Here is a 26,895-nt window from a genome sequence, read left to right on the forward strand (position 1 = left end):
ACACGCCCTAGCCAACTAAAAATCCAATTTCAAACACACTCCTGCTGGGCCCATAACAAAGGCTGAATTGGAGGGGTCATCGGGCCAACTTTTGTGAGTCTCTTAGCTTGGAGAAGTCAGGAGCCTCACACCTAGATGCAAATGAAGCGGAGGGGAAACAAAAGTTAGCACTTCACACATACTTTAAGAAAGGCAGCTTTTCACTTTGTTTTCACTTTGTTCAGTCCCTGTTCAGAAGATATGCATGCACTGTAAGAATGTCAGATGTGTTGGTCTTTCCCAGTATTTACACACAGCAAATTGCATTAATATAGCACTTACACCTGAGGAGGCGTTGAAATAATTGAAGTAGCCACATTTTTTCTTGTATAGCCCTACTCATCCCAATGCAGGGTGTCAGAGCGCTTTACATCAACACGTACATATTACATGTACAAATCATTATATGTTTGTAAATGAATTTACAGGATGTGTTACATAAAACTGGGGATTGCAAGGTGTAGAAGTCACATATCATCTTCCATGGCTCACTGTGCTATTATCCTCGCAATGCGCTCAAATGTACACATGATAGACCCGTTAAACATATATGTGAGGGCTTTAGATCTGATGTCACTTCTTGTCATGCCACTTCCTGTAAAATTGTCGCTTTTGATGCCACTTTTTTATGATGTCAATTCCTGTTATGCCATGTGTGATATCATGCGCTGTGATGTCATGCCCCATATTGTCATGGGCCGTGTTGTCGCTAACCGTAATTTCGCGCTGTGATGTCTAACTAGGTTAGTTCCCCCCACTCCTTTTTTAGAACAAGTGCCCTGGCCTCTGGGGTAAGAAGTCCGGCCCCAGTTCCCCAGCTGCAACAATGTATCAGCCACACAAAGAGAAATACACCAAGGGGCATCCCTGAATGATACTATCTACAACTGTGGGTAATTGTAAATATAGAGATGCAAATGTACACACTTTTTGCGAATTAAGCCATCAAGTTCATCAAAATGAATAGGCTCAAAGCTCAAAACTCCTTTTTCACGAACTGGTGTAGACGGGTCTCAATATGCACAGGACAAATAAATAAATCAACAGGGAGAGCCGAGAGCGACTTTCCCTTTTCAGGGACCAGGTGTGACATGGTCAAGGGTGGTGGGCAACCTCTCTTTTCAAGGGATTGTTGTAACAAGAGAGCTTTTGTATAGGGTACCAGTCGAGGAGACCTCGTCATCGAGTAAGGAATGGGACGAGGAAGGGGATGAAGCTATAATCAATGCATGACCACTCTTCCCGACTCTCAGAGCATTTTCAGCCGCAGGGGGAGGGGCAAGAGTCACGCCCGGCTGGCCCACGTTCAGCACTTCACCAGCTGGGTACGGCTAGTTATAATCAGTGAGCATAATGACAACTAGCCATACCGATCAATATTTATGGGTTACGAGCCTCGGGGGGTTTTGTGTCGAAGATGAGGAAGTCTGGGGAAAGCGCCCCCTCCCTCCCAAGCTGTACCTCCAAGCGGCAAGAAACAAGAAAAGGCCCGGCGGCTTCTTAATGTGCCGCGCGCCGGCACCGTCACGCAGTCCACGGGCGGCTCCCTGCAGAGACAAATAACTCTTCATTGCCAACACCAGACTTCCTTTTTTCATAATAAGAGGAGTGAGCGTATACACGTCTTCGCCGTTAACCAGAACCGCGCCTGGAAAATCAAACGTTCCACGGGGAAGAACAGTAGGAGTCAGCGGGTCTGAAATGATGCAATAACCACGGAAGATGGGCAGAGGGCATCCAAAGGGGCCCGGAGGTTATAGGGCCACTCACGAGGAAGGTTAGAATATCAACGGTGGACAGGGCTTACTTACTATGTCGCTAATGGCGAAAAACAGTTACGAGATCACTCATGACTGCTAAAGACACGAACTATTGAACGTTACAGGAAATTATGTCAGCATGGTGGTCATTGGTTATGATGTCATCGATATATATCACTAAAGATGGGCAGAGGGTTGGATGTCGCTAATGATGAGTAAAGGCTGTGATGTCACTAAAGTTTGGCAGAGGGCTTGATGGCACTAATGATGAAAAAGTCTTATACCTAATGACAGAGTGTATGATTTACTAATTATGGATGAGGATGTTATCACTAAAAGTGAAAAAAGTGATACCATTAGTGAAGAACAGAGGCTATAATGCCACTAACAATGGAAAAGAGGTTAGAGTGCCGAGGACAATGCCACATATGGTTTCACTAATAATGGACAAAAAGTATGATGTCATTAATGGTGGCCAGGGGCTATGATATCACTATCGAAGAGTCGAAAGTATAATGCCACTCATTTTGGACAGAACTTATGACAAAGATTATAATGCTTCCAAGGATGGATAGAGGATGTATATGAGGTAAAGTACCCACTGCTGTACACTATAAAGATATCCTTGGAACCACGGTTTCATATAATGTCATGGGATTCCAAGGTGACTTGCAATGTGCTTTTAACGTACAACAAAGAGATGGTCATACTATCACTATCACCCATTTTTTAATAGATTAAATCCTTGGTGGCTTGCTCTTTTATATGCAAGAAATAATAAGGTTGCAGAGATGAAAAATAAAAAGCAGAATTTGTAGTGCTCAATTAAACACACCATTTACATTTAGTAACTTGTTGAAAGATGATTTAAATCCGTTTAAGGTCAGGTTAAAAATGTAGTTCCGAATGAGTAGAAATGCAGCAGTTCTATTTTATCCATAATTGCCTATCCCATGCAAAACAATAAGCTTATTACTATTATCTCCCTCCAGCTGATCCCTGTTCATTTTAGGAAAGATTAAACAGTCGTGAATACACTTCTTTTTTCTCAGATTGCAAGCTTTCCTGTATTATAATGTTATTAATGATGAACAGAGGTTTTGTTATGGCTTTAGGCAGAAATTATAATTTACAATGCCAGAAAGTGTGGCCTAAGGTTACAGCACCATAAATGTTAGACAGGAGTGATAATGTTGCTGGACAGAAGTAATGATGTGACTAATGCAGGTCTGAGATTATGATGCCACTAATTGTGAATTCAGGTTACTATGTCATTAAGGATATGAAGAAAATATGTGGTCACAATGATGGAAAGGGGTTATTATGTCAGTAATATTGTGCAGGTACTGTGGTTTCACTGACGAAGAGCAGTGGTAAAGGTGTCACCTTTGTGGAACATAACCTATGATGTCACAAATAATTGACGGGTTTTTGGTGTCTCTAATGATCTAAGGCACATTATAGGGATATTGCATGTGACCGTAAAGTTCCATAAGATATAAAGGATCGAAGATGAAGGTTATGGAACCCCAAGGCGAATTCCAATATCCTTATCACGTATGCCATGGGGTACTTTATCCCATATAATACATGGTCAAATCATCACCTTTCCCACAAATCACTTATAAACTTGGTGCATAGCTCTGTCATATGAAAGAGCAAACATGTTTGCAAACATGAAGAATGAAAATAAAACCTCTAGTTCAAAAGTAAACACATGAAAACCTGTTAACTATTTGCTGCAAACAGATATTAAAAAAAGTTTAATACAAGTCCGTTTTTTTTTCCAAAGCTACATTAGCTTGGAATGTGTAGAAATATGCAGAAAGATTCTAGCCTTCCTCTAGCTATCTAAGGAGTTTTAAAAATGACCGTGTTATTTCTGCTCTTCATTGTAAGCTAAGAACAATTAAGCAGAAGAAAGAAAAGCAAGGTTACATTTTTGTGCTGCTTTAAACAGCTACTTTCATTATCCTCCGTGACCTAACCTGCCTTTCACCTGGGTTGCTGTCTCTGGCAGCAGACATTGTGATGTCAGAACTCCAAATGCCAGAACTTGACTGTAATCCTTTAAAATAGTCGAGTTCTAATGTCTTTTTTTAACAATCGGCGACTGTGTGCATTACAAGTTGCTGATTATAAAGAAATTAGAGACTGCCGTTTATGCAAGGATTGCAGTATCCATGTATTATAGAGGTTATAATGTCATCTGTGCTTAGGGTGGTATGATATTTAGTCTGTGACAAGGTGACAGGGGAAAACATTGATTATGATAGTGGTGTAGGAGCAAGTAGATGATGTCACAAGATCCAAAAAGATAATTACATATAATAAGCATATAAACTACATATCTGTCGTTGGGAAGTTGGTGTTGTTGAACACTGAGTAGGCCATTTGAACAGTATCCTATACAATTGAAATTTGGAAAATTAAGTGCTGCTGTGTGGCATGAGTAAGGGGAAGAGTCACACAAACGTACTATTTATTGGTCATACATGCAAAGAGAGGTTGTGCAGAGGAGCTGAAAGCTTTAGGTCACATCTGCTTTTTTGTCTTTCCCTGATTAGCCCTTCAGTTGTCTGATGATAATCAGGTACAAAACCCTCACATTTCAATGTGCCTCTGTTTTGGATGCTTCATGTTGGATACTACCCTGTTGTAAGAATCATTACAAAGGCTGGGCCCGCAGAGCAGCTTGTAAAGGTCACTTGAAAGGAGACCAAATCCAAAAGGTGTTATCATTGCAGACAGTAGATACACAACTGCTGTTTGGTGCATGAAGGTGGGACCTCACTACCCCACTTGCTGGTCCAATTCCAAGCCCTCTATCGCCAAGGAAAGGAGTGCTCCACAGAGCACTCAGAGATCTGACTGCTGTGTGCTTAATAGTCAACATTCCAGAGGTGAAGGACCATCATGAGAGTCTGGCTTTCTGGTTTGAAGAGCTGTGTTTCTGTCCTGAATTGTTTAGAAGCCTGTCTGCCTTCTGAGAGAGGAAAAATCCTGCCAACCCTGCAGGAGGAGTCTGACCAGGACGAGCAAGGTGTATCATGCCCATGGTCTCTGTGGAACACCCAGAAGAGAGACACTAAGGAAACTGATCTGACCTCAGTGTCTGTGGGTCTGCATTCTCCCCATACGGGCTCCTGGCACGAACTTCGCATATTGCGACCGCGATTACCAAAGTCAGGTTGGGGCTGTGATTGTGTGTCGAACGAATCAGCCTGTGTGTGACTGCAACAGCCAAGACAAAATTGTCCCGTGCATGGCCACAGCTACCCAGGATGATAGACCTATGTGTGACTGCAGATGCCCAGAGTGATCGGCCTGTGCCCGGTGCAGCAGTCTAGAGTGATCGGTCTGGGCGTGGCCATGGCTGCACACAGTGATTGGACTGTCCTTGGCTGCAAATGCTGATGTAGTCAGTTGAAAGAGGCTGCACCTGAAGCCACACTAGAAGACCCCAAATGCTGTTGCCCTTACCAGTGGACCTCAGTGGACATCTCAGGTCTGCAGCCTCCATTTCTGACAGGTGCACTGCAGGAGTGCGGGCCCAGCAAATGAACAGGTACTCACAGATGATGCTGTTGTTCGCTCAGGTGCACTGATTCTTTGGGAACTGATACAATGCTTGTGTTAAGGTTGATAACTAAAAACGAAGCACCCTGATTTCCGGAATGATATACCTGCACATTTCCCATAAACACACAACTTCCTCATACCCTATAGGCAGGTGGTGCACCTAGACCCGGGGGGAACAAAACCTGGATCAAGTGAGAAGGTTGGGGGATAATGAGGTGCAGCCCTGCCTAGTAATACCAGGACATTAAATTGCATATTGTTATTATAGTGTGTTATATTCCAATATTGTGATTATTGAGTACTGGCACAAACCCCATAAACCCATGAGAAGCCCGTGACTTCTCCCCATCAATACCACTGAGAGTCATGTGCAGAAGGATTGTAGTTGGCCCATTTGCAGAGTCATAGTAGGATGGATCTTGGGATATCAGAGGCCAACATCCTCAACTATCCTTCTGCGGAGGAGTTCCAGTAGCTCCTGATTGCCTCATGCCCCCCCAAATGTCTTGTGATTGACTGACACACACACACACACACATACATACACAGAAACACACACGCAGACACTGACACACCTGTTTAGCTATAATGCTTTAGAGAGGATTATGTTTGGTCCATGCTGAATACCTAGCGCATGCAAAGTTGCTGCTTAACTCTACATATCATTCATTCATTATCTTCTTTATTTCGACAATAATGTCATAAAAGAGTTCACATATAATACGATTTACTATATGAAACATAATCATTAAAAATTAACCAGCTAAAACAGAGTATATCATCGTGGACATTTCGGTCATTGGTATAAATACATAGTCATTATACATTTCCTAAAGGAATAATCCCATAAAATCCCTAGCAGCTAAAACTAGGTAAAAGAGAGACATTCAGAAACTCAAGACAGTTATCAGGGATTACCACTTCCCCTAGGGTTCTCTAGTTTCCTCCTTATGTTCCACATCGCTGCCAGAAATTTAGGTACTGCGAAAACAATAAGGGGAGAGAGATCAGTTTTAAGTATTCTATAAGCTTGGTTGCAGCGGCTAAACCCCAAGCTTCTACAAATGGGAACGATCCACTTCTTTCGAGGTAAGTGATAGGCGGGACAAAAAACAGAATGTGCAATTCATTTTCGAGGTCTGATGTGCAAGCAGGGCAGTTTTTCAGTGTAGGTACACACCATTTACTCGTGAATGCTCTAATCGATAGGGAGCCATATCTCCATTGGAGGAATAATTTCCTTAAAAGGACTGGACTAACATTGTCTAATACACTTTTGAATTTAAAAAAGTCCTTTGTCATTAAAAACAACCCAGAAAGTGATCCCACATTAGCATTCAATACAGAGGTACTGAGAGTCTTCTGATGATATAGGTTAAGAATGTGCTTGCGCGAGATGGTAAAATTCCTTTTTGACATATTTAAACCATCTGATGTTTCGCGCATTAGGGAGGCTAAGCACCTCTAGCAACTCCTGTCTGTAATGCTTGAGTTCGGGAGTTGCCCAAAGCCGCCTCCAAAAGATCAAGGGTTTAGTGCCTAATTCCTCACTTATCGGTCAGAGACCCAGATCCATCCTAAGTGGCAGTAGTGGTGTTGTGGGAGGAAGTGATGCCAGTTGTCTTCTTGTTGGAAATCGCAGACACACAATTGTAGCCCCACAGTTCACCCCCATATATGACCGCACCTCGGGCCTGCAGTTTGTATATTTCCAGGGGTGGGCCTACAGGTTTAACTATAGATTTGTTATATAACTTTAAGATGGCACCCGCTTTTTGGGCTAACTTCACTTGACAATTTCTTTGGTGTTGAACCCAAGTCATATTTTCCTTCAGGGTTAGACCCAAATACACGAATGTCTTGACTCTTTGAGTCAGACTCAGTCTATCACTGGACTCGGGCGTGTTGTAGTAGGGGGGTTAAAAATCATATATTTTGTTTTTAGGGTATTGATTTCTAGTCCCCTATCCTTACAAAAGGACACAAAACCATCAAGCACTCGTTGGATGCCCATAGGTGTCTTAGATAGTAGTAAGGTATCGTCCGCGAACATGATCGCAGAGATCCTAGAACCAGCAAGCTTTGGAGCGTCGGTATTGGGAACCGCATTCAGGTGCGCGATTACCCCGTTGACGTAGAGGCAAAACAGGGTAGGCGCCAATACGCAACCCTGTCTTACCCCTCGGCCAACGGGGAATGTTGATGATAATAGGCCTTCCTTACCGCATCTGACCTGCGCATAGTTTCCAGAATGCAGGCGTACTAATATGCCCAGAAGCGGAAGAGGAATACCCATTTCTGATAGGACACACCACAATTTCCGACGGGGAACTAAATCGGAGGCGGCTCGCAAGTCGACAAAAACTGTATATAAGGAGCCCCCCTCGATTTCCACAGTTTTCCAAAAGAGCATGTTTAATCTATAAATCTGGTCAGTGGTGGATACCTTCTTCCTAACTCCGGCTTGATAGGGACTCAAGATGTCAGAATCCTCCATCCAGTCTAAGAGACGGTCTAATATTAGCCTCGCGAAGAGCTTCTGGGACACATCAATGAGGCTAATTGGCCTATAGTTGGCTGGGAGCAGGGGTGACCCCTTCTTGAAGATGGGTACTATCTCCACTCCCAGCCAAGTAATAGGGACCGCCATGCCGTCCAGGACTGCATTAAATATAAGCTGTAAATAGGGCGCCCACACCCGTGGCTTGTGTTTAAAAAGGTCACCAGGGACACCATCGAGCCCAGGAACTTTACCAGAGGGGAGTCTGGCAATAGCTGCCCTGATTTCACCCTCTGAAAAGTCAAAGGTGGACGTGTCGGCGAAACAGCCATGTGGTGCTCCTAGTGAAGCTGGGTCCTCGGAGGAATCCTCGCTAGAATACAAGGTATGGAAATGCACTTTCCAGACCTCTGAGGCGATATTAGGCAGAATGCCTGGGACATCGTCAACCGAGCCCATGGTCACAATCTGCCAGAACTTCCGAGCATCTCTAGTTGCCAGTGCGGTGGTTAGCTTTTCCCAATTCTCGGTCCCCCACTCCAACTTTGCATGGTGAATTAGTTGCCTATAAGCTGATCTTCTTTCTTTAATAAGTTCCCTGTTGTTGTTATGTTTCAGGGCCTCGAGGAGTTTCGATTTCGCTACTTTGCAAGCCCTGTTATACCAGGTGGGCTTGTTAACAGTGTTTCTCGCTTTGGAGCGTGGAGGGTTTAAGACCAGCGCAAGATCATTAGTTAAATCCTGATTAAGTTTACCCAATCTAGAGTGTACTTCAGGGGTAGGATACTGGAGGTCTAGTACATTAGCCGTTTCCAGTACTGGTATTACTAGAGCATATAACCCCGCCACTAGTTTCGGATATGTGACCAATTTGTCCCATCTAAGTCTCCTTCTATTACTAGAGAGGACCACCCTGTTTTCTAATCCAGGCTCTTTGGGAAAAGATTTGGGCATGTTAGAGTGTTGGAAGTCCAGGATCAGTGCGTTATGGTCACTTTCTCCTCTGGGTACCACTTTGAAGTCCAGAATCTTATGCCATACATGTGTTTCTACAAAAATGTAGTTCAATCGTGATTCGTGGCCGGGCTTATTAAAGGTGCACCTAGAGGGCATATCGGATTTTAAGCGTCCGTTACAGGCCCTGATTGAATATCTCAAAGTCAAGGTCATAATTTGTACTGATAAAGGAGCCCATGACCTGGCAGGGGGGGCTATCTACAGGGGGTATTTTCCAGTGTTTGTCTTCTTCAGGGAATGTACCGTCCAGTAGGTCCTCCAGTGGCTCAAAATGAGAGTTAAGATCTCCACCTATTATATAGGTAACTCCTTCTGGGATCTCATTAAGGAAGACGGACTGATCTTCTATAGCTCTCGACTCCGAGGTAATACTCACAGGTCTGGAGTAGATGTTAACCACTGCGAGTTTTGAGCCATTTGACCATTCTAGGACAACACATTGCACATCCTCGGATGCTGTGTGCAAGACCCTGGAACTGCAACCCAACTGGACGGCTACCCAGATTGTGAGCCCCCCAGAAGGTCTTCCTCTCCCACCCCATTTGCAAGGACTGAATAGGAAGCAAAGCCCACTCTAAATTGTTCTTCCCTTGCCCAAGTTTCCTGGAAGAGGCATATATCGGTCTTATCTATAAAGGAGCCCCAGTCAGAGCACTCCAGTTTGTTGTTTAAACCCGCCACATTCCAGGAAAGAATTTTTAATCCAGTACTAACTGTTTGGGAGCATTTAATTAGTGGGACGAGATCCTCAGCCGAAGGAGGGAAAGACAAGTCATTCATTACCTCTCGGGCTTCACCAGGGGTTTTGCCAGTACAACCTATTAGAGCAGTGGATGGGGATTCTGGGTGAATAATCTTATTTCTAGTTGATTCCAGAACGCTGCACCGAGGTGGAACGGCCTCCAATCGTGGCCTTAGTCCGATTTCATGTAGTGGTCAATCCACCTGGTCTAGCCAACTATATCTATTCGTGTGGCTATAGTCTTGGGCGACAGTGTGATCATAGAAGTTGTTCCTGTAAATCCTATAGGGATTCCCATGTCCAACCCTTGTCCATCCCTCTTCAAAGACTGGTTCAGTGTGAGAGTTCGGGGTGGATAAAAGAAGGCCAGTGGGAGTGCCTGTATTACAGTGCCGGCCGTTCCGCCCACCCAGCTACAGATATGGGACACATTCCAGTGTTCCTAAAATTTACCAAAATGCAGTCCCCCTTAATTTTTGGGGGAGTGTATCCCACCGATGGAACTCTTCTGACCATTATAATTTCACTTGTGATGTGAGGGGGAAGTGGTCTATGCGTATTCAGCCAATTTACTGCCTTATTTTTCAAGGAAGAAAAGGTTTCTACTGTCGAATCCTTAAGCTCGGGCACACCTGCTAAAACAACTGCATAAGGAGCTGCTTCAGGGGGTAAGTTAACTACCTTACGGGTCTTTGGTCTGTTTCCCTCAGCAGCAGTACCCTGGTGGGTCAGGCACAACTATGAACTCGCCCCGGTATTAATAGCCACTGCACCGTTCTCTGAGCTCTGTGCTGCGAGAGGAGGGTTTGTCAAAGCAGGGGTAATCGCTATAGTAGGGAATTTAGATGGATCAGACCCCCCACCCCTAGTTCCTGGGTTCTTCTGGGTGATATTTGTTGCTTTCAGCTGCTCTTCCGAACCCCCAGTAACCGTTTCTATTTTGTTGAGTCTACGGTCAATACAATCAAGTCTAGTAACTAGGGGATTAATCAACCTTTTCATAATTTTTTCCAAGGATTGGACAAGATAGTTATCCCTAGTGGTCACAAGAGCCCCAGGTGTAATTGCCTCGTTCTGCATCACAGGGTGGGATTGGGAAGGTTCGTTTCTAGTTCCCATAGGCAAGGAGATACTCGCCCCGGTTGCCACTGAACCAAAAGGTTCAGGGGCCTAAGCAATCGGGCATGAATAACTTTTGCCCTTCTACCACCCCTATGCTGGGTCTCTCTTTTCCTCTTGGGGACAGCGCCCTCCCTAGTTCCACGTGACTGAGGGGTAGCAGCCTCGTGTACTACTTCAGGAGACACACAAATCAGATTTGGGGGTTTGGGGTTAATCTCAGCAATGACTGATAAAGTCTGTTTGTGCCTTTCAGGAGTTGACCTAAGATCCTGAAGCACACTGTCAATTGTTTGGTCTATACTGTCTAGAATGGAAGTAGGCAGAGCCCCGTCCTTCGCCGGGGTTTTGGCATTTGAAATTAGTCCCAGTGATGATCTTCTGAAGTTTTCAATCCCCTGCGAAAGGCGCCCTTCTACACTCAAAATTTCATTGTTCAAGATGGAGTTCGCTCTCACTAAAAAGTTATCCAAAGTACCTGTAACCATAGCGGTCGATGCCGTGGCTTTACTTCTCATTTCGCGCGCTGTCATTGTTCTTAGGTGTCTGAGAGATCAGCAGCGGCAAACCAGTGGGTATTGAGAACGTTGACAAATATTGATCCAGTGGAAGAGCCAAGAGGGGTGGCCCGGTCCGGTCTTACCCGGTCTGTAACGGGCTAGAACGGGCCCGCCCTTGGCCCGGGCTTCGCCCGGCGCTGCCCGCGCGCGTCCCGCGAACGTGGGTGTGGGCGTGGTTAAATAGGAAGAGGCGGGGCAGGAAGAGTCTCCAGGTGCGGCCGGTGGAGCGCCGCAGTCACTACTGGGACTCGCAGTCCCGCTCTGTTCAATTTCCCCCAGCAATCAGCCTCAATGTGCAGGTCCAAATCCGCGGGAGCAGGGAAGCAGCAGAACACCTCTTGGGTCACAAACCGCGACTACGAGTGGCTCCTGCGGAGCGGGGGCCAGGAGTCGTGAAGAAGACCTGGGAGGCGGGGCGGGAAGAGTCTCCAGGTGTGGCCGGTGGAGCGCTCCAGTCACTACTGGGACTCGCAGTCCCGCTCTGTTCAATTTCCCCCAGCAATCAGCCTCAATGTGCAGGTCCAAATCCGCGGGAGCAGGTAAGCAGCAGAACACCTCTTGGGTCACAGACCGCGACTACGAGCGGCTCCCACGGAGCGGGGGCCGCGAGTCGTGAAGAAGACCTGGGAGGCGGGGCGGGAAGAGTCTCCAGGTGCGGCCGGTGGAGCGCCGCAGTCACTACTGGGACTCGCAGCCCCGCTCTGTTCAATTTCCCCCAGCAACCAGCCTCAATGTGCAGGTCCAAATCCGCGGGAGCAGGGAAGCTGCAGAACACCTCTTGGGTCACGAACTACACATATGGTCAGTTAGATTTACGTACTTCATAGGGCTGGTAAAGTCAAATATGTCTGCTATAAATATTCAGATGTATGGGAGGGGATTACCTTACCTTGTCTCTGAATAGCTCACATGTAGGTCCTTCCTTATCGGCACATGGTGTGTGTGCCCCGTACATGGTGCTGTAGAGCTGATGAACAGCAATGTAAAAGATAATGGGTTATTTGTTTTTGGGGGTTAAAAAATAGATTGCTGTCATCATACTTGATTTAATCTTTGCACCTTCCTTGTGTGACTAAGATTAAACATTGCACTAGCTTTGTATTGTTGTATTTGAGTCTTTGCCTACCTATGTATCACTAGATTTAAGCTCTATACGTTTCAGATATTGTTAAAATTCAACTTTATCCTATCCCAATAATAATAGATATACACTTTGCCACGTTCTTGTATTATTAGATATGGGTTTTAACCTTTGCACTGTCCAGTTATCACCAAAGGTGAACTTTGGTCAGTCCTCCTATTCTAGATTTGAGTATTTCCCTACCACCATATTCTTAGATTTGAACTTTACACTGCATTTAAATATTAGATGTAAGCCTTGCAATGTCTATTTAATTTTGCCCCGTTGTTATATCAATCGAATTAAGCTTTGTCATTTGTTCAGATTGGTAGATTTCATACCACCTGTATCATAGGTTTTTAATTTTGAACTTTGCTCTGTCCATCAATAAGATTCGAACGTCACCTTGCCTTTTTTTATTAGTAGAGTTGAACTGCATCATGTTCTAAGACAAATAGATATGGACTTTTGTATTGCCCTTGTATTATGAGATATTAATTTTGCCCTGTTCTAACATGCCAAGATTGTAACTATGCTGTGCCACTGAACTATTAGATTTCATATTCACCTTGTCATTGTTATTTAGCATTTTTACAGCACACAATTTGCCTATAGTGTGGCAGTGCTGTGCATTGACCTTTTTTCTACAATTTGAGGTATTTTTCACTGTCCTCACATTGTGTGATTGGGCTATGTATGCCATCAACATTTCATTAAAGCTGAACTTTGGACTCGTGTTTTATCATGAGATTTTAGACTTTCGCTATGATTTATATTACCTGAATTTAGCTTTGCCCTGTCATCGAGTTATTACATTTAAACTTTGCCCAGTTTTTTATAAATTTGATTTCAACATTAAAGTGGTTTAATATTGCTAGATTTGGCCTTCACCCAGTTTTTTTTAAAGACAATATCGGCAAATATTCTTATCATTAGATATAAATGTCGCCCTGTTTCCATAGCATATAAATCAACTTCCTTCTTTAGGGGCATCAGTTTTTCCCCAAAATATGACATTGGTGAAATATAACAGTCTCAGCATTTCTCTGGTAAATAGATTTGCTATTTGCCTTCTCCGTAAATTATTAGATTTAAAATTTGGTCTGTGCTTGTAAAATTGGATTTGAATTTTGAACTGGTTTCATATTGATAGAACTTTGGCCAGTCCTTTTATTAATATTTGTTAACTTTCCTGTGTTGGTTTATCATATTCAAACTTTAGCCTATTCTCATGCCTTGATTTTGACTTTGCAAATATTAGTATTATTTGATTGTAACTTTGCACCAAATTTTTACTCTGCATTTTGAAATGTCTTTATAAAATTCCATTTGAACTTGGCACTTTTTTAATGGTATTTCAATCTCACAGTACTAGAATACAATTTTGCACTGTACTCGGATTACATGATATGCACTTCAAACACTAGCAATAAATGGGAAGACCCCATATTTAATTTAACAGATCAGTTATCTGTAGCCCAAAATGTATTAATTTGATGAACAACTTATTTGTTAATGTATTTTTTTTTATACAGCCACCATGAGCCGGAAGGTTGTGCGCACAAGTAAGTTCCGCCATGTGTACGGGCAAGCTGTAAAGGCCGACCAGTGCTATGATGATATCAGGGTATCACAGACAACGTGGGACAGTAACTTCTGTACCGTTAACCCAAAGTTTGTGGCCATGATTGTTGAAGCTAGTGGCGGAGGAGCCTTTATGGTCTTACCACTGTCAAAGGTAAGCGAGATGGGTTAAAACCCACCCTTCATTGTGTCACACCCTATAATGCAGGACATAAGACTTTGTGTTTGGTGAGAAGCCTGTCTCAGTCAGACAGATAGTCCTTTTCCAGCTCCTCTGGATATTCTTGATCCTTGCTATTTCGTAGAACGTATTTGGCTTAGAAATGCTTGTGCGAACATTGCAAATCATTGCTTGAGGATTGATACTCAGAAGGTTATCAAGCCGTGATATGTAACATAACTGTAGATTCATGCACACAAGTGTATCTGGAAGAAAATAAATTATAAAATACCCACACAGGGCACAAAAGTATGAGAAAAAGACCTTAGTTACCTTAGGATTTGGTTTACAAGGGCTTGCAGTCAGAAAAGGAAATTGTCAGGATTGTGGGTTAGTACCTTAACATTCCTTGGTTGCAAATGCTGAGTGCTATTCACCATTTTTAGATCAACATCCCAGATCAGTAAAAAAGCAGACAAATGGAGGGAAGAGTCTGAATTTTAATTACTAAATCGAATAAAGCAAGTTTGAAATGAAATGAGTCCTTTGGCAGGAAATAGACTTCAGGGGTTGTATTGTGCTTCCTCCTGACACTGGCCAACAAGTTACTTTCTGAATACCCAAGTGGTCCATGAAGACATTGAGTACCCCAATCAGAAATATATCCTGTGTTCAGCCATTTCTGATTGGCTACTCTACAGTCCTTCTTGGACCAGCTTTGTAGATTCTCCTAGGTGCAACAGGAATCAGGTGCATGGGTTGCCCTGTTTAAGCAGACTGTGTGACCAAGTAAGGCAGAATAAAAATGTGGAAAGCACTTCTGCCAGTTGACTAGCCAGAGGGGAAACAGGGGTAGTCTTCCTGTCATTCAACTTGCAAAAGTTTGTAACATTCAGAAATACCTTGGCATAATGCAGCCGCTTCGCTACAGCTGTATGCAAACTGTTATCGAATGAGTGTACTGTTTGCTGCTGATGCAGCATGCAAAATTGTTCTGTTAGCAACACCCGACTGGCAGGTAATTACATTTATCCACCAATCTTGCAAAGCAGCCTTTTAGTTCCACTAAGTGATGATCATTTTTACTGCCTTAATGTGTGTACAATTATTAATTTGCACCATCTCCTTTTGTCCACAGACAGCTGGTACCCAGAAGGGTACCAGACTTTTCTATAATCCCACACCCTCCCCCCATAAACTGCAAGCTATGCCACTGGTCAGTAAATTGCTGAGAGGGGCAGAGTTCACCGATGTCATATTTTAGAAAAATTATGCCCATCTCTATTCAAAACAAGGCTGCCTGCTGAACCCGGCGTTCTGTGGCCCGTCAAACTACTCAGGGATGTCTTATCTGATAGCACTTTGCTGAATGTCTAAAAGTAGAACATGGTTTTATGGGTTGCGCTGTCTCTACAGAGCAGGACCGATGGCTCTCTACCATTTATTGCCGGTCACTCCTCAATCTTATTAGAGATTTCACTTACTGTGATAATGGACAGAAAGATTATGGCCGCTGATTTCTTGGGCACTTGGCCCTTATAGAGTGAGGCGGTTGCCTGACAAACTGCCAAATGGCCATACCCAGGCACCCATGTCTGGGTCATCAAGTCTGAGATACCTAAAAGTTGGTTCAAAACGTCATGGGTGAAATTGAATCCCCTGCATACATATGTGCTGGAGTAAAAAAAAAAAACAAAAAGGAAAGATTCCAGAGACGTTTAATGAGTTAGCCATTCCAGAAGACCAAAATCACATCTTCCAAGACGCACAGTAATCTTCCAACCTCCTGGAAGGCAAGGAAGGCAGGGATCACTGCCTTCCCTTCCTAGGGGCCACTAGCCTCAGGTTATAGACATAGCCCCCATGACCCACAATTATGTATGTGCTCCCAGCGACAGCTCCTCTGCAATGGCGGAGGAGCGTCGCCCTTCTAGTCAGGGCCAGCTTATGAAAAATAACATGATAATGAAACAATTATATTATCATTTTATTTTTCACTGTGAGCCGAGTCTGCTGAGGTAAGGATGGAGCCATCCTCCTTGGAGAGCAGAAGGGAGAAGGAGTGGTGAACATTGAAAGTGTGCAAGCTGGTTCGGCCAGCGGTCATAGGACGGTCAAACCAACATGCACACTTAGATTTCTCCAACTCAGCTAGGTTGTACAGCTGGATGGAGAAAAGGCACAGGCTCCCTGTGCCTGAGCGAGTGTTAGACCAGCCCACTCAAGCCAATCCCGGCTGTTCTCTCATGCTTGTTATAGCATGAAAGCAGTATCTGGATTGGGTGGAGAGTTTCTGCAGCAACCAAGAAGCTGTGAAAAAGCACTGATATGGCGGGCGACAGTGGCACATAAGTGCTTTTTAGGTCGAGCCTAGCGCAGCGCGCATTCGCTGCTCTATGGGAGGCTGCTTGTGAGCACTCCAAACTTCCCCGAAGATTCTCTGTGTGGGTCTGGCAACTCCCACACTTTCCATTGGCCTTTGCGTGTGGCTTTCAATAAGGTGCATGTCCCACCTTTGCTCTAAAGGTTCACTCCCATGGCGTTTTGGTCTCAGGAGCGAGCAGCGGCGCGCAGGATGGCAGCTGCATTCCTCCCTTGTTGTTGTGGATCATGTTACTAATTAAACACAGCGCAGTAGCTTTCACTTTCGCGGCCACGCTTGTTTTCTGTTTCCATGTTTTTTGTCCTTGTGCATACATTGAAAACACATGCATTTCATGAAGGAGTCGCATGAAGTAAACATCAACTCCTGATTGAGGATAGAAACATCAGCAGGGAAACGTTCAGAGCACAAATGAGCAATGTTTTGCTGCGGGTGGTGCTCATTGCAAGCAAAGTACTCCTTTCGTGAAACAAGCTTAATTCAACTAAGAGCAGAGGCGCGGAGGTTTCCTGAGAGAAAATGTCCCAAATAAGGTGAAAGCTGAGGAGCAGCCGAGCCTGGGTCCCGCTGCCAGCTAGAGCCACGAACAAGGGTAAAGAATTTCTGCACGGGGAACATTAGGCAACTCCCTAGCAACGGGCTGTCAAGTACATTTGCTGTGCGAGGCTATTATGCAACTCCTGCTAGTAAGCGGGGTGGGGGGCATGTTAAAAGCATCTGCAGAGGGTGGTGCATTGAGAAGGGAAAGCACACTACACTGTCCGCTCCCTTTGCCTCCAACCTCTGACCGTGGCTCCCCTTGTCTCTTCCCCATCCTGGTAGTCACAGGCTTCATGAGGGCCCGCATCCACTCATGCAACCCCCATGCCACCCCCCTTCAAAATTTGTGGGGCAGTAGTTGTCTGTGCTGGCTTCCAGATCTCCTGGGCCACTCAGGCTCCCTGTGGAGCAGGGGAGGAGTAGCAATCAACTCCTCAGGACTGCCCGCTATGGCGCCTCCCACACCATCCTGCAGGCTGCGGTTGGCTCATCCAGCCCTTCTGGAGCGGGCTGGATGAGACGCCTCTAGTGAGGCACTGACACTGTGTCCTCCGGTGCCATTTCGGGAGGGGGAGTGCGGGCCGATGTAGCAGGACGAATTCCGGCGGTGGGACGGAGCTCACGTTTATGAGGCTAGTCCAGTTGCCCTACTGGACACACCCCTCCAGAATGTTCTGGCTGTTAAGAATTTGAATTAATAAGAAGATTCTGCCACCATTTGTACATATGCTAAGTATCAATAGCATCTATAAAGCAGCAGCGGTGCGTCCATTGGGGCGTAGGGGCGTAGCCCTACCAGCCACAATGGACCCGCATTGCGGCCACCGGCCGCAATCCTTTCTATTCATTTTTTATTAAATACATTGCAACAATCCCTCCGCCCGCAGCCCACCGCCGGGAATTGTGCAGGGGGGAGGGGGGAGGGGGGGGGGGGGGGGTGGCCTGCAACTTGAGTGACACTCAGGCAGACCGTAGTGCACTGTGCGCATGCTTGGGATTGTTGGTTACTGTCTCAAGCATGCGCACTAAGTTCCCCAGCGGGACCCAGGGGGGTACTTGTTCGCCTGCTGCCAGTGCCACAGCCCGGGTTTTCAAAGGGCGACAGGGCGAGCAGCAAATGTGCCCCCCCCAGCGCCAGGATTGGCTGGTCCACCAGCATGCAGCAGCCATTGGATGCCGCGCGGGGGGTGGCACACACACTGTTGACGCACACGCTGCGAGGAGGAACAGGATGTCGGCGGACGGCGGTAAGAAAACTTCGGCAAGTTTTGTAATGTGTATGTCTATCTATGTAGTTGCATTCCCCGACCCCTTTGCAGAACGGAATTAGCCACCAGGGTCCGGTTAATTGCTTGAGAGTGGAACGCAGAGGAGAATATGAAAAGTCATTATTTCCGGGGGGGGACTTAATTCTTCTGAGCGTTTACATTCTCATCATCCGAGTTCCAGGGGCTTGTTGAAAATCTATCTTAGTCAATGATGTGTGCCAAAGAACTGAAAATAATGAAATCCGTGAAAGGGGCTCCACCTGCGCAGTTGAAGCCCGGTTGCGTAATATATAACCTTCCATTTCAAAAGTCCTTTTTTTTCATTAGCCAAGAAATCAAAAATGCCACGGGGCATTATTGGGATTCTCGGGTGTCCGGTGTTCATATTAGCTCTGAAAAGTCAACTTTCCAGACGAATGACAAAGTATTAATACAGCTCTGAAAGGGCTTTCTACGGGAAAGTGAGGTGAATATAAACCAGAAACCTTATTCTGCTCTGTCCTCCTCTGGGCCCATCACTAGCTTTGCTTCTCTCTCGATGTACATAATAAATGATGGCTATTGTTATCGTAAAGACCCGTATACACAGACATTGCCATAACTGCGAGTTATAGGTTACCATTGACAAGCTGAATTGCATTACATAAAACCTCTATTGGTGATAATTGTTATATCTGTGCTGCACAATGTATAAATAATAAGCACTATTCACTAATCACTTGTTTTCCTTAGCACATCCGTCCTTCCTTTATTTATTCAAGTAGCTCTGTGACTGGAGCTGGTTAAAAAGCATGTTTAGGTGCCATGAGGCGTCGTTGTTTAAAACTTTGTTGTAAAGTGCAGCAAACTGAAACACAAAGCACAGTCTATTCTGCTACTTGCTCCTGTAGGACCGAAAGAAGCCCCTGTAGGAATACCCTTCCATTTTCCTTCAGCTTTGAGCTGTGCAGATGAGCTGTGCAGACCTATGAACACCATCTATTCTTCATGGAAGTATTATCCAATTTCGCGAGAGGCAGGAAGTCATTTTATGAGGATACTAAACAGGTCTTCAATGCTTCTGCCAGAAAATTTGGATAATAATCGCTACACGAAAGATGACCGACCTCCGTAGCTTACACTGAGAGGAGCACAATAATGTCTGAAATTACGTCAATTGGATAATGAGCTTCTTGACTATGTTAAACCAAGAGGACACAAGATAATAAGGGGTGCAGCCAGGAAAGGGGGGCAAGCAGTGGGGGTGGGGTGTGGGGAGGGCTGTACTGCAGACCGAGGGGTACAGCCAGGACAGGGGGTGTAAGCAGGGGGGTCGGAGGGTAGAGGGGAGAGGTGTGCTATAGTCCGAAGAGTACACCAGCACAGGGGTGCAAGCAGGGGGCGGGGTAGAGGGGAGAGCTGTGCTGCAGTCAGAGGTGTACAGCCAGGGCAGGGGGTGTAAGCAGGGGGCAGGTGTGGGTCACAGGGGTGCAACCAGGGCAGGGAGGGCAATTAGGGGGACGGGGTGGAGGGGAGAGCTGTGCTTCAGTCCGAGGGGTGCAGCAGGACAGGGGTGCAAGCAGGGGGCGGGGTAGAGGGGAGAGCTGTGCTGCAGTCAGAGGTGTACAGCCAGGGCAGGGGGTGTAAGCAGGGGGCAGGTGTGGGTCACAGGGGTGCAACCAGGGCAGGGAGGGTAATTAGGGGGACGGGGTGGAGGGGAGAGCTGTGCTTCAGTCCGAGGGGTGCAGCAGGACAGGGGTGCAAGCATGGGGGCGGGGTAGAGGGGAGAGCTGTGCTGCAGTCAGAGGTGAACAGCCAGGGCAGGGGGTGTAAGCAGGGGGCAGGTGTGGGTCACAGGGGTGCAACCAGGGCAGGGAGGGCAATTAGGGGGACGGGGTGGAGGGGAGAGCTGTGCCCGAGTCCGAGGGGTGCAGCAGGACAGGGGTGCAAGCAGGGGGCGGGGTAGAGGGGAGAGCTGTGCTGCAGTCAGAGGTGTACAGCCAGGGCAGGGGGTGTAAGCAGGGGGCAGGTGTGGGTCACAGGGGTGCAGCCAGGGCAGGGAGGGCAATTAGGGGGACGGGATGGAGGGGAGAGCTGTGCTTCAGTCCGAGGGGTGCAGCAGGACAGGGGTGCAAGCAGGGGGCGGGGTAGAGGGGAGAGCTGTGCTGCAGTCAGAGGTGTACAGCCAGGGCAGGGGGTGTAAGCAGGGGGCAGGTGTGGGTCACAGGGGTGCAGCCAGGGCAGGGAGGGCAATTTGGGGGACGGGATGGAGGGGAGAGCTGTGCTTCAGTCCGAGGGGTGCAGCAGGACAGGGGTGCAAGCAGGGGGCGGGGTAGAGGGGAGAGCTGTGCTGCAGTCAGAGGTGTACAGCCAGGGCAGGGGGTGTAAGCAGGGGGCAGGTGTGGGTCACAGGGGTGCAACCAGGGCAGGGAGGGCAATTAGGGGGACGGGGTGGAGGGGAGAGCTGTGCTTCAGTCCGAGGGGTGCAGCAGGACAGGGGTGCAAGCATGGGGGCGGGGTAGAGGGGAGAGCTGTGCTGCAGTCAGAGGTGTACAGCCAGGGCAGGGGGTGTAAGCAGGGGGCAGGTGTGGGTCACAGGGGTGCAGCCAGGGCAGGGAGGGCAATTAGGGGGACGGGATGGAGGGGAGAGCTGTGCTTCAGTCCGAGGGGTGCAGCAGGACAGGGGTGCAAGCAGGGGGCGGGGTAGAGGGGAGAGCTGTGCTGCAGTCAGAGGTGTACAGCCAGGGCAGGGGGTGTAAGCAGGGGGCAGGTGTGGGTCACAGGGGTGCAACCAGGGCAGGGAGGGCAATTAGGGGGACGGGGTGGAGGGGAGAGCTGTGCTTCAGTCCGAGGGGTGCAGCAGGACAGGGGTGCAAGCATGGGGGCGGGGTAGAGGGGAGAGCTGTGCTGCAGTCAGAGGTGTACAGCCAGGGCAGGGGGTGTAAGCAGGGGGCAGGTGTGGGTCACAGGGGTGCAACCAGGGCAGGGAGGGCAATTAGGGGGACGGGGTGGAGGGGAGAGCTGTGCTTCAGTCCGAGGGGTGCAGCAGGACAGGGGTGCAAGCAGGGGGCGGGGTAGAGGGGAGAGCTGTGCTGCAGTCAGAGGTGTACAGCCAGGGCAGGGGGTGTAAGCAGGGGGCAGGTGTGGGTCAGAGGGGTGCAGCCAGGGCAGGGAGGAAAATACACAGAGGCAGGATATTTAGCCATCAGTGAAGATTGAGACATGCTGCAACTCTTTAAATGAAAATTTAGGGCAACATAAAGTGATTGTCTGTGCTCTCATTATATGTGTTCCGTGGAAATGTGGACAACAACACTCCCTACGTAAATTCGTTCACACCTCCAGTAGAAGCGCAGTACGTACGGCTGTTTCCACAGGTGTGCAGAAGACATTGCACTTTAAGGATGAAGCTACTGGGATGCGAATTGTCAGGTCAGCCTATAACTTTATGATATTAATTTGGAATGGATTGAAAAGACTATATGTGCATATTGCTATAGTATATACAAATGTGCAGAGTGTCGTATGGCATTTACTACTATTCAGAGGGTGGGAAAGGGCTATGACTCTTAAGAGCCGAAGCCTCTTGCCGAACTCAGAATCTCTTGAGTCCACTCACGCCGCAGGTTCTTCCAGGTAATAATGACGCTTTCAGGCAACAGGGGCGTTAATGGTGAGAGAGAAGCATCAGGGCGATTAATGGTGAGAGAGAGAAGCAGCAGGGCGATTAATGGTGAGAGAGAAGTAGCAGGGCGATTAATGGTGAGAGAGAAGCAGCAGGGCCATTAGTGGTGGTGAGAGAGAGGCATCAGGGCAGTTATGGGGAGCGAGAAGCAGGCAGGGCGTGACTAGTGAGTGGGAAAGGTGTTAACAGTAGGAGGGAGACGGGAGAGTTAATGGTAGAAGGAAGACAGGACGTCAGCGGAGAGAGAAGGCGACGGGGGCACTGTAAGAGGGAGACGGGCATTAATAGAGAAAGGAAGACTGGGGCGTCAGGCAGGCCCCTGCTACGCTTCATGGAGTGCGGGGCTTCCTGCCCGAGGCCACTGAATATATTTGGAGACATGGGAGACTCGGCGGCTCCTCATTGTGTTCCGGGAGGGGAGTGGGCACCGTTTTTATCACGCCTCTGAGGAGCATTCGTGGTGAGATGGAGACATGGGCCTTAACGGAGAGGGCAGTGGTTTTAGTGATGAGATGGATAGAATGGTCCATGGAAAGGAGACCTTGTGTCAATGGCAAAGGGAGACGGGCATCAGTTATGGTTATAGGGAGAGCATGCGTTCATTATGCTTTAGGGGAAAAAGGCAGAGGTAACCCTGAAAGTAAGGGGTGACATGGAGGGCTTGGCTTCACAAAGAGTTGAGGAAGGCAGCCAGTAGAGCAATAGGAAGGAAATTCGAGACCTCGCCATAATAAAACCTAAATAAATGTACGAAGAGGAAAACGAGAAAAGAAAAAGGAGCTGGGCTTTTTGGGGTGTGTGGAGAAAAGGGACAGGGCAATGTGGGAGAACGCAGACGAAGCAGTCAGCCACGTTTGTCTTATATAACATGTCCCATACACTGTTTTACACACCTATGATTGCTAGTCTCTGTGTAATGTGTGCGTTATGTACAGTGCTGTTATGTACAGTGGTGTTCATTCGACTTACTATGTTGCTGGAGTGCATTTGTTTTTTTTGCAACTGATTCTATGACTTTTAGGGGTGTATCCTCGAAAGTCTCCTGTTAATGTGGCTGACCTGCTTGCTGAAGTGCACTTTATACTTGCTTTTGAGTGACACCAAGTATTGCTGGTTTAATTCGATTCCGTTTGCTGACTTGTGATGCACGGCTTGATGGGTGCATGCGTTTATTTCCCTGTGACTAGTTTGTTCTGATATAATTGTCTTATTTGCAATAGTTTTCAGTACACAGTTTGCTCAATCAGTTATGATTTTGTGTGACTACCTGGATTCCTGGAGTGCCTCTGACTTCATTCTGTTTCTTTACTTTTTGTGACTGTTGGTCCTGCGGGGAAACATTTTCAATTTATGTTGTCTTGTTTACTGGGAGCATTGCTTTTATTTTCCTTTAGTGTAATAGGCTGGCTGGTGAAGTGCACTTCCCATAGTGTGCAGTCACTTCAATTTGCCTTTAGGTGACTACCTGGCTTGATGGTGGTTTTCTATTTGATTTCATGTAACTCCTTGTCTTGATGAGTGCATTGGTTTTAGTTTGTTTGAGGTAACTGCTTCACATGCTGGTTTCATCACACAGCTGACACCCACCCTGAGAAAAGCCAGAGCTGCCCTGTAAGTGGTATGAACACCAGTACGCTTAGGTTCCTTACAGCTCCTTCACTTGAAGTGGGTTACCACCTACCCGTTACTTTTTGTATCCTGCTCGTACCAAGTCTGATCCGGACCCAGACCAGTCCCCACAGTTGCTCCAGATTAAGGGACATTGTCATGTGATCTCAGGCGCGATGTAAAGATTACCAGTGAGCTGAGGACTCTTTTGGCTCAAGAACAAACTAGCTGGAGACCCTTGCGGTTGTTTAAAGATTTAAGATCAGCCTGTAACTCAGTCTTGAGCTGGGTGGGTGACCTCGATTACAAAGTGGCTGTGCCAGATGTCCCATTATGACCCCTTTTGCCTGTCTCCCCTTCAGACGCAGAGGGCGTAAAACTGGGGGGCGCTCAACCCTGCCAAAAAACTGAGGGGTGACCCTAAGAGCACAGCTGCCATCCAATCAGGGGTGGGATGCTTTGGTGTGCTGGTCTGGTTTTCTGGGTGACTGGTTTTCTGACTTACGACTGCGCATTCCTTTCAGTCTGCACTTGCTTCAGTTTACTTTTTGAGTCACTGTCTAGTTTGCTGGATGTATTGCTTTCATTTTTTTACTTGCTTGGTGCTTTTATGTTGGTGCCTGCATGCTGAAGTGTACTCTTCTTCAGTTTAAATGTATGTGACTGGCCTGTTGACTAACACCCTGCTTTCAAAGTGAAGGTTCACAGGTTCACTCTTGCTTTAGTTTACTTTTGTATGGTTGACTGCATGCACTGTTTTGCTGGATGCATTGCTTTAAGTTACTACTTGATGCATTTCTTTCAGTTTGCTTTCAAGTAATTGCCTCTCATTTTCCTAATGCTTTGTGAAGGCTGTTTCCCAACTGCTGTGCAACTTCTTCTACTCTTAGAGCTGAGATTTTCATGAAAGTCTTATAGTCTGAATTCAGCACATGAGCGTAATAGGACTGAATGTATGAAGCTCTGTGGTTATACTGAATAAGCAGCTACCTATGTTATGCCATCTACTAATGTAATAACTGCACTTTCACAATTGCTTTATTAACCTTCCTGCTTTCTCAAATTTGCTTGAAAATAGACGATTTTTCTTCTTTTTTTTCAAAATTTTCTTGGGGGGGGTTATCCCCCAAAACACCCCTTTGGGGGTTCGGGCTCGCTCGCTGCGCTCGCTCGCTACGGTGCAGTATGCAAATCACTTTGCGCCCCACCACTTTGAAATGTCACCCACCGCTACTGCTATAAAGATGTCAGTAATTCGGGCTCTAGGTACACCCGGGTGTCAAAGCACGTAGCAAGTAACGTTTAAAGTATAGAATAGCTGGAAATAGACATTTCAATATTATGTCTGTGCTTATGTGAAGTGCCTCTGGGAGTTAGAGGTTACTTTTCTCTCACTATTCTATTCTATTTGTGAGGTTTTATAAAGTGAATGGCTGCACAGAAGGGCCACTAAACCATCAGCAGGAGCTGTCAAAATGATTTGGATTAATTAAACAGGATCGTTTTTAGCAGTTTCCTAAACTTAGGTTCGGACTCTGTTCTCCTAATATGTTGTGGGAGCCTGTTCCAAAGCTCAGGGGTTAAGAATGCAAAGGACCTTCCTCCACTCCTAGTTCACTCTATTATGGGTCCTCTAAGCAGCTGCTGGCTGGTAGAACGCAGCATTCTGCTGTGTTGTACGACCTTCTCACTCTGACTTCAATACTTCTGAATCCAATAATACAGACCACTAGGTTAATGCACATACTGCAGAGCTCAGCACACAGCGTGAAGCTCAGGGTTTGCAATGCTGTGGGGGCTAACTGAGCATTTGATCCTTCTTAGGTCTATGGACTGCGCTCCGCCTCTTGATTAGCTAGTGCGATGGCCAGGGAGGGTCCCTACTATTTGCAGCAACAAAAAAGTTATTTTGTTCAGTCCTCAATACTACAGTAAGATTTACAAATGAGTCACAGAGGAAGTAAAAATCAGGAAACCTGTCTGTGCTGTCAGACTATTTTTTGCAAGCTTTGCAACCTTTACAGTTAAACAATAATCGTTTGTCTTCAGCGCCTCTGTGACTCCTACTCCTACATTTTTCATAACTTTTCAATATAAACATACAATTCACCATCCATTAGCGTGAAAGCCTGTCCTTTCTTTGGTCTGCGATTGGCCATGCCATGTATATACAAACTGCGAGACCGATTGGCTATGCCAATGCTTGTTGAAACATTGTTATCTCTACCGTTCGGCGCTGCCCCACCACTCTTTATTGACAGCAGCTGCTGCTGTGTGCTCATTGCCCTTCCTGTTTTCAAAGACAGCCTAAGATGGCATGGGCTGTATAGCAGCTCTACTGTAAAAGGAAGAAGAGAGAATATAAGTAGAGAAACATATAATAAGACTTTCAGTGATGACATTATTATCTACCAAGGCATCCCTTCTTCATCAACAACTGCACATTGGACTGCTCCATTAAAGGCAGTCGTACATGCTAGAATGATCTCTGACACCATGAACTAGTTGACATTGCCTATTCGTACCACCTCACATGGCTCCCATTTGAAGCATATTTCAGGTTCAGATCAACCTCCATTAGTAATATGAATGAACTGAACTACCTAAAATAAAAATGTAAACTATTACACAGAGGCAAAAAGCTAGACATTTCCAGCACTCCCCGCCTTGAAACCTTCTGTTACACTAAATCATGCACCTTCTCTCAATATTTCGCAGGGCCTGCACCTACTACGTGGAACAACATCTCCAGAGCTCTGAGGCTATACTCATGCGATAGCCATTCTTAACCTTTAACAAGCATTGGCAATGGAAATCTGCCTCGATTTGCCAATGTTGAACAGGTGACATGGTTGGCTTTTAAAATACCCGTCCAGCCATATTAAAAGTATGGAAGATTCTACACTATCAAGATGGCTGCCATATTGTGTGACATATCATGTAGTGCCATCGCATTGTGTTTGAAGATACAAATCAATGTCTTTTTTTTTAAGTATGGAAAACAATGTTTCAAGATGGGTCCCACGTTGCATAAGGTGATGAGATGCTGGAAACAGGGAGGGAGCACACTCCTGACCTCTCAGCCGGGTCGCCCCTTCGCATTCTGGTACATGCAGTTCATACGATTCAGGACAAAGTTCGTAAGTATTGCACCAAGGTTGGTGCAAGCAGGTCCTTGGTATAAGGTGTCTCTAGACACGAGACATGCCTCGTGTTTCTGGATAGTATCCTTCATCAGTAGAGATCAGT

General features: G+C 46.4%; 1 protein-coding gene across 1 annotated transcript in view; it reads left to right on the forward strand.

Moving 5' to 3' along the window:
* LOC147705723 (coronin-1A-like) overlaps positions 1-26,895 on the forward strand; it is a 227,440-nt gene that overhangs the window by 15,250 nt on the left and 185,295 nt on the right. The window contains exon 2 of the mRNA XM_086932158.1: positions 13,975-14,177. Coding sequence (XP_086788284.1) covers positions 13,980-14,177 — 198 coding nt within the window. The 5' untranslated portion in view covers positions 13,975-13,979. The remainder of the gene's footprint in view (positions 1-13,974; positions 14,178-26,895) is intronic.

This window comes from Lissotriton vulgaris, chromosome 7 (genome assembly GCF_964263255.1).
Source record: "Lissotriton vulgaris chromosome 7, aLisVul1.2, whole genome shotgun sequence".
Taxonomy (NCBI): domain Eukaryota; kingdom Metazoa; phylum Chordata; class Amphibia; order Caudata; family Salamandridae; genus Lissotriton; species Lissotriton vulgaris.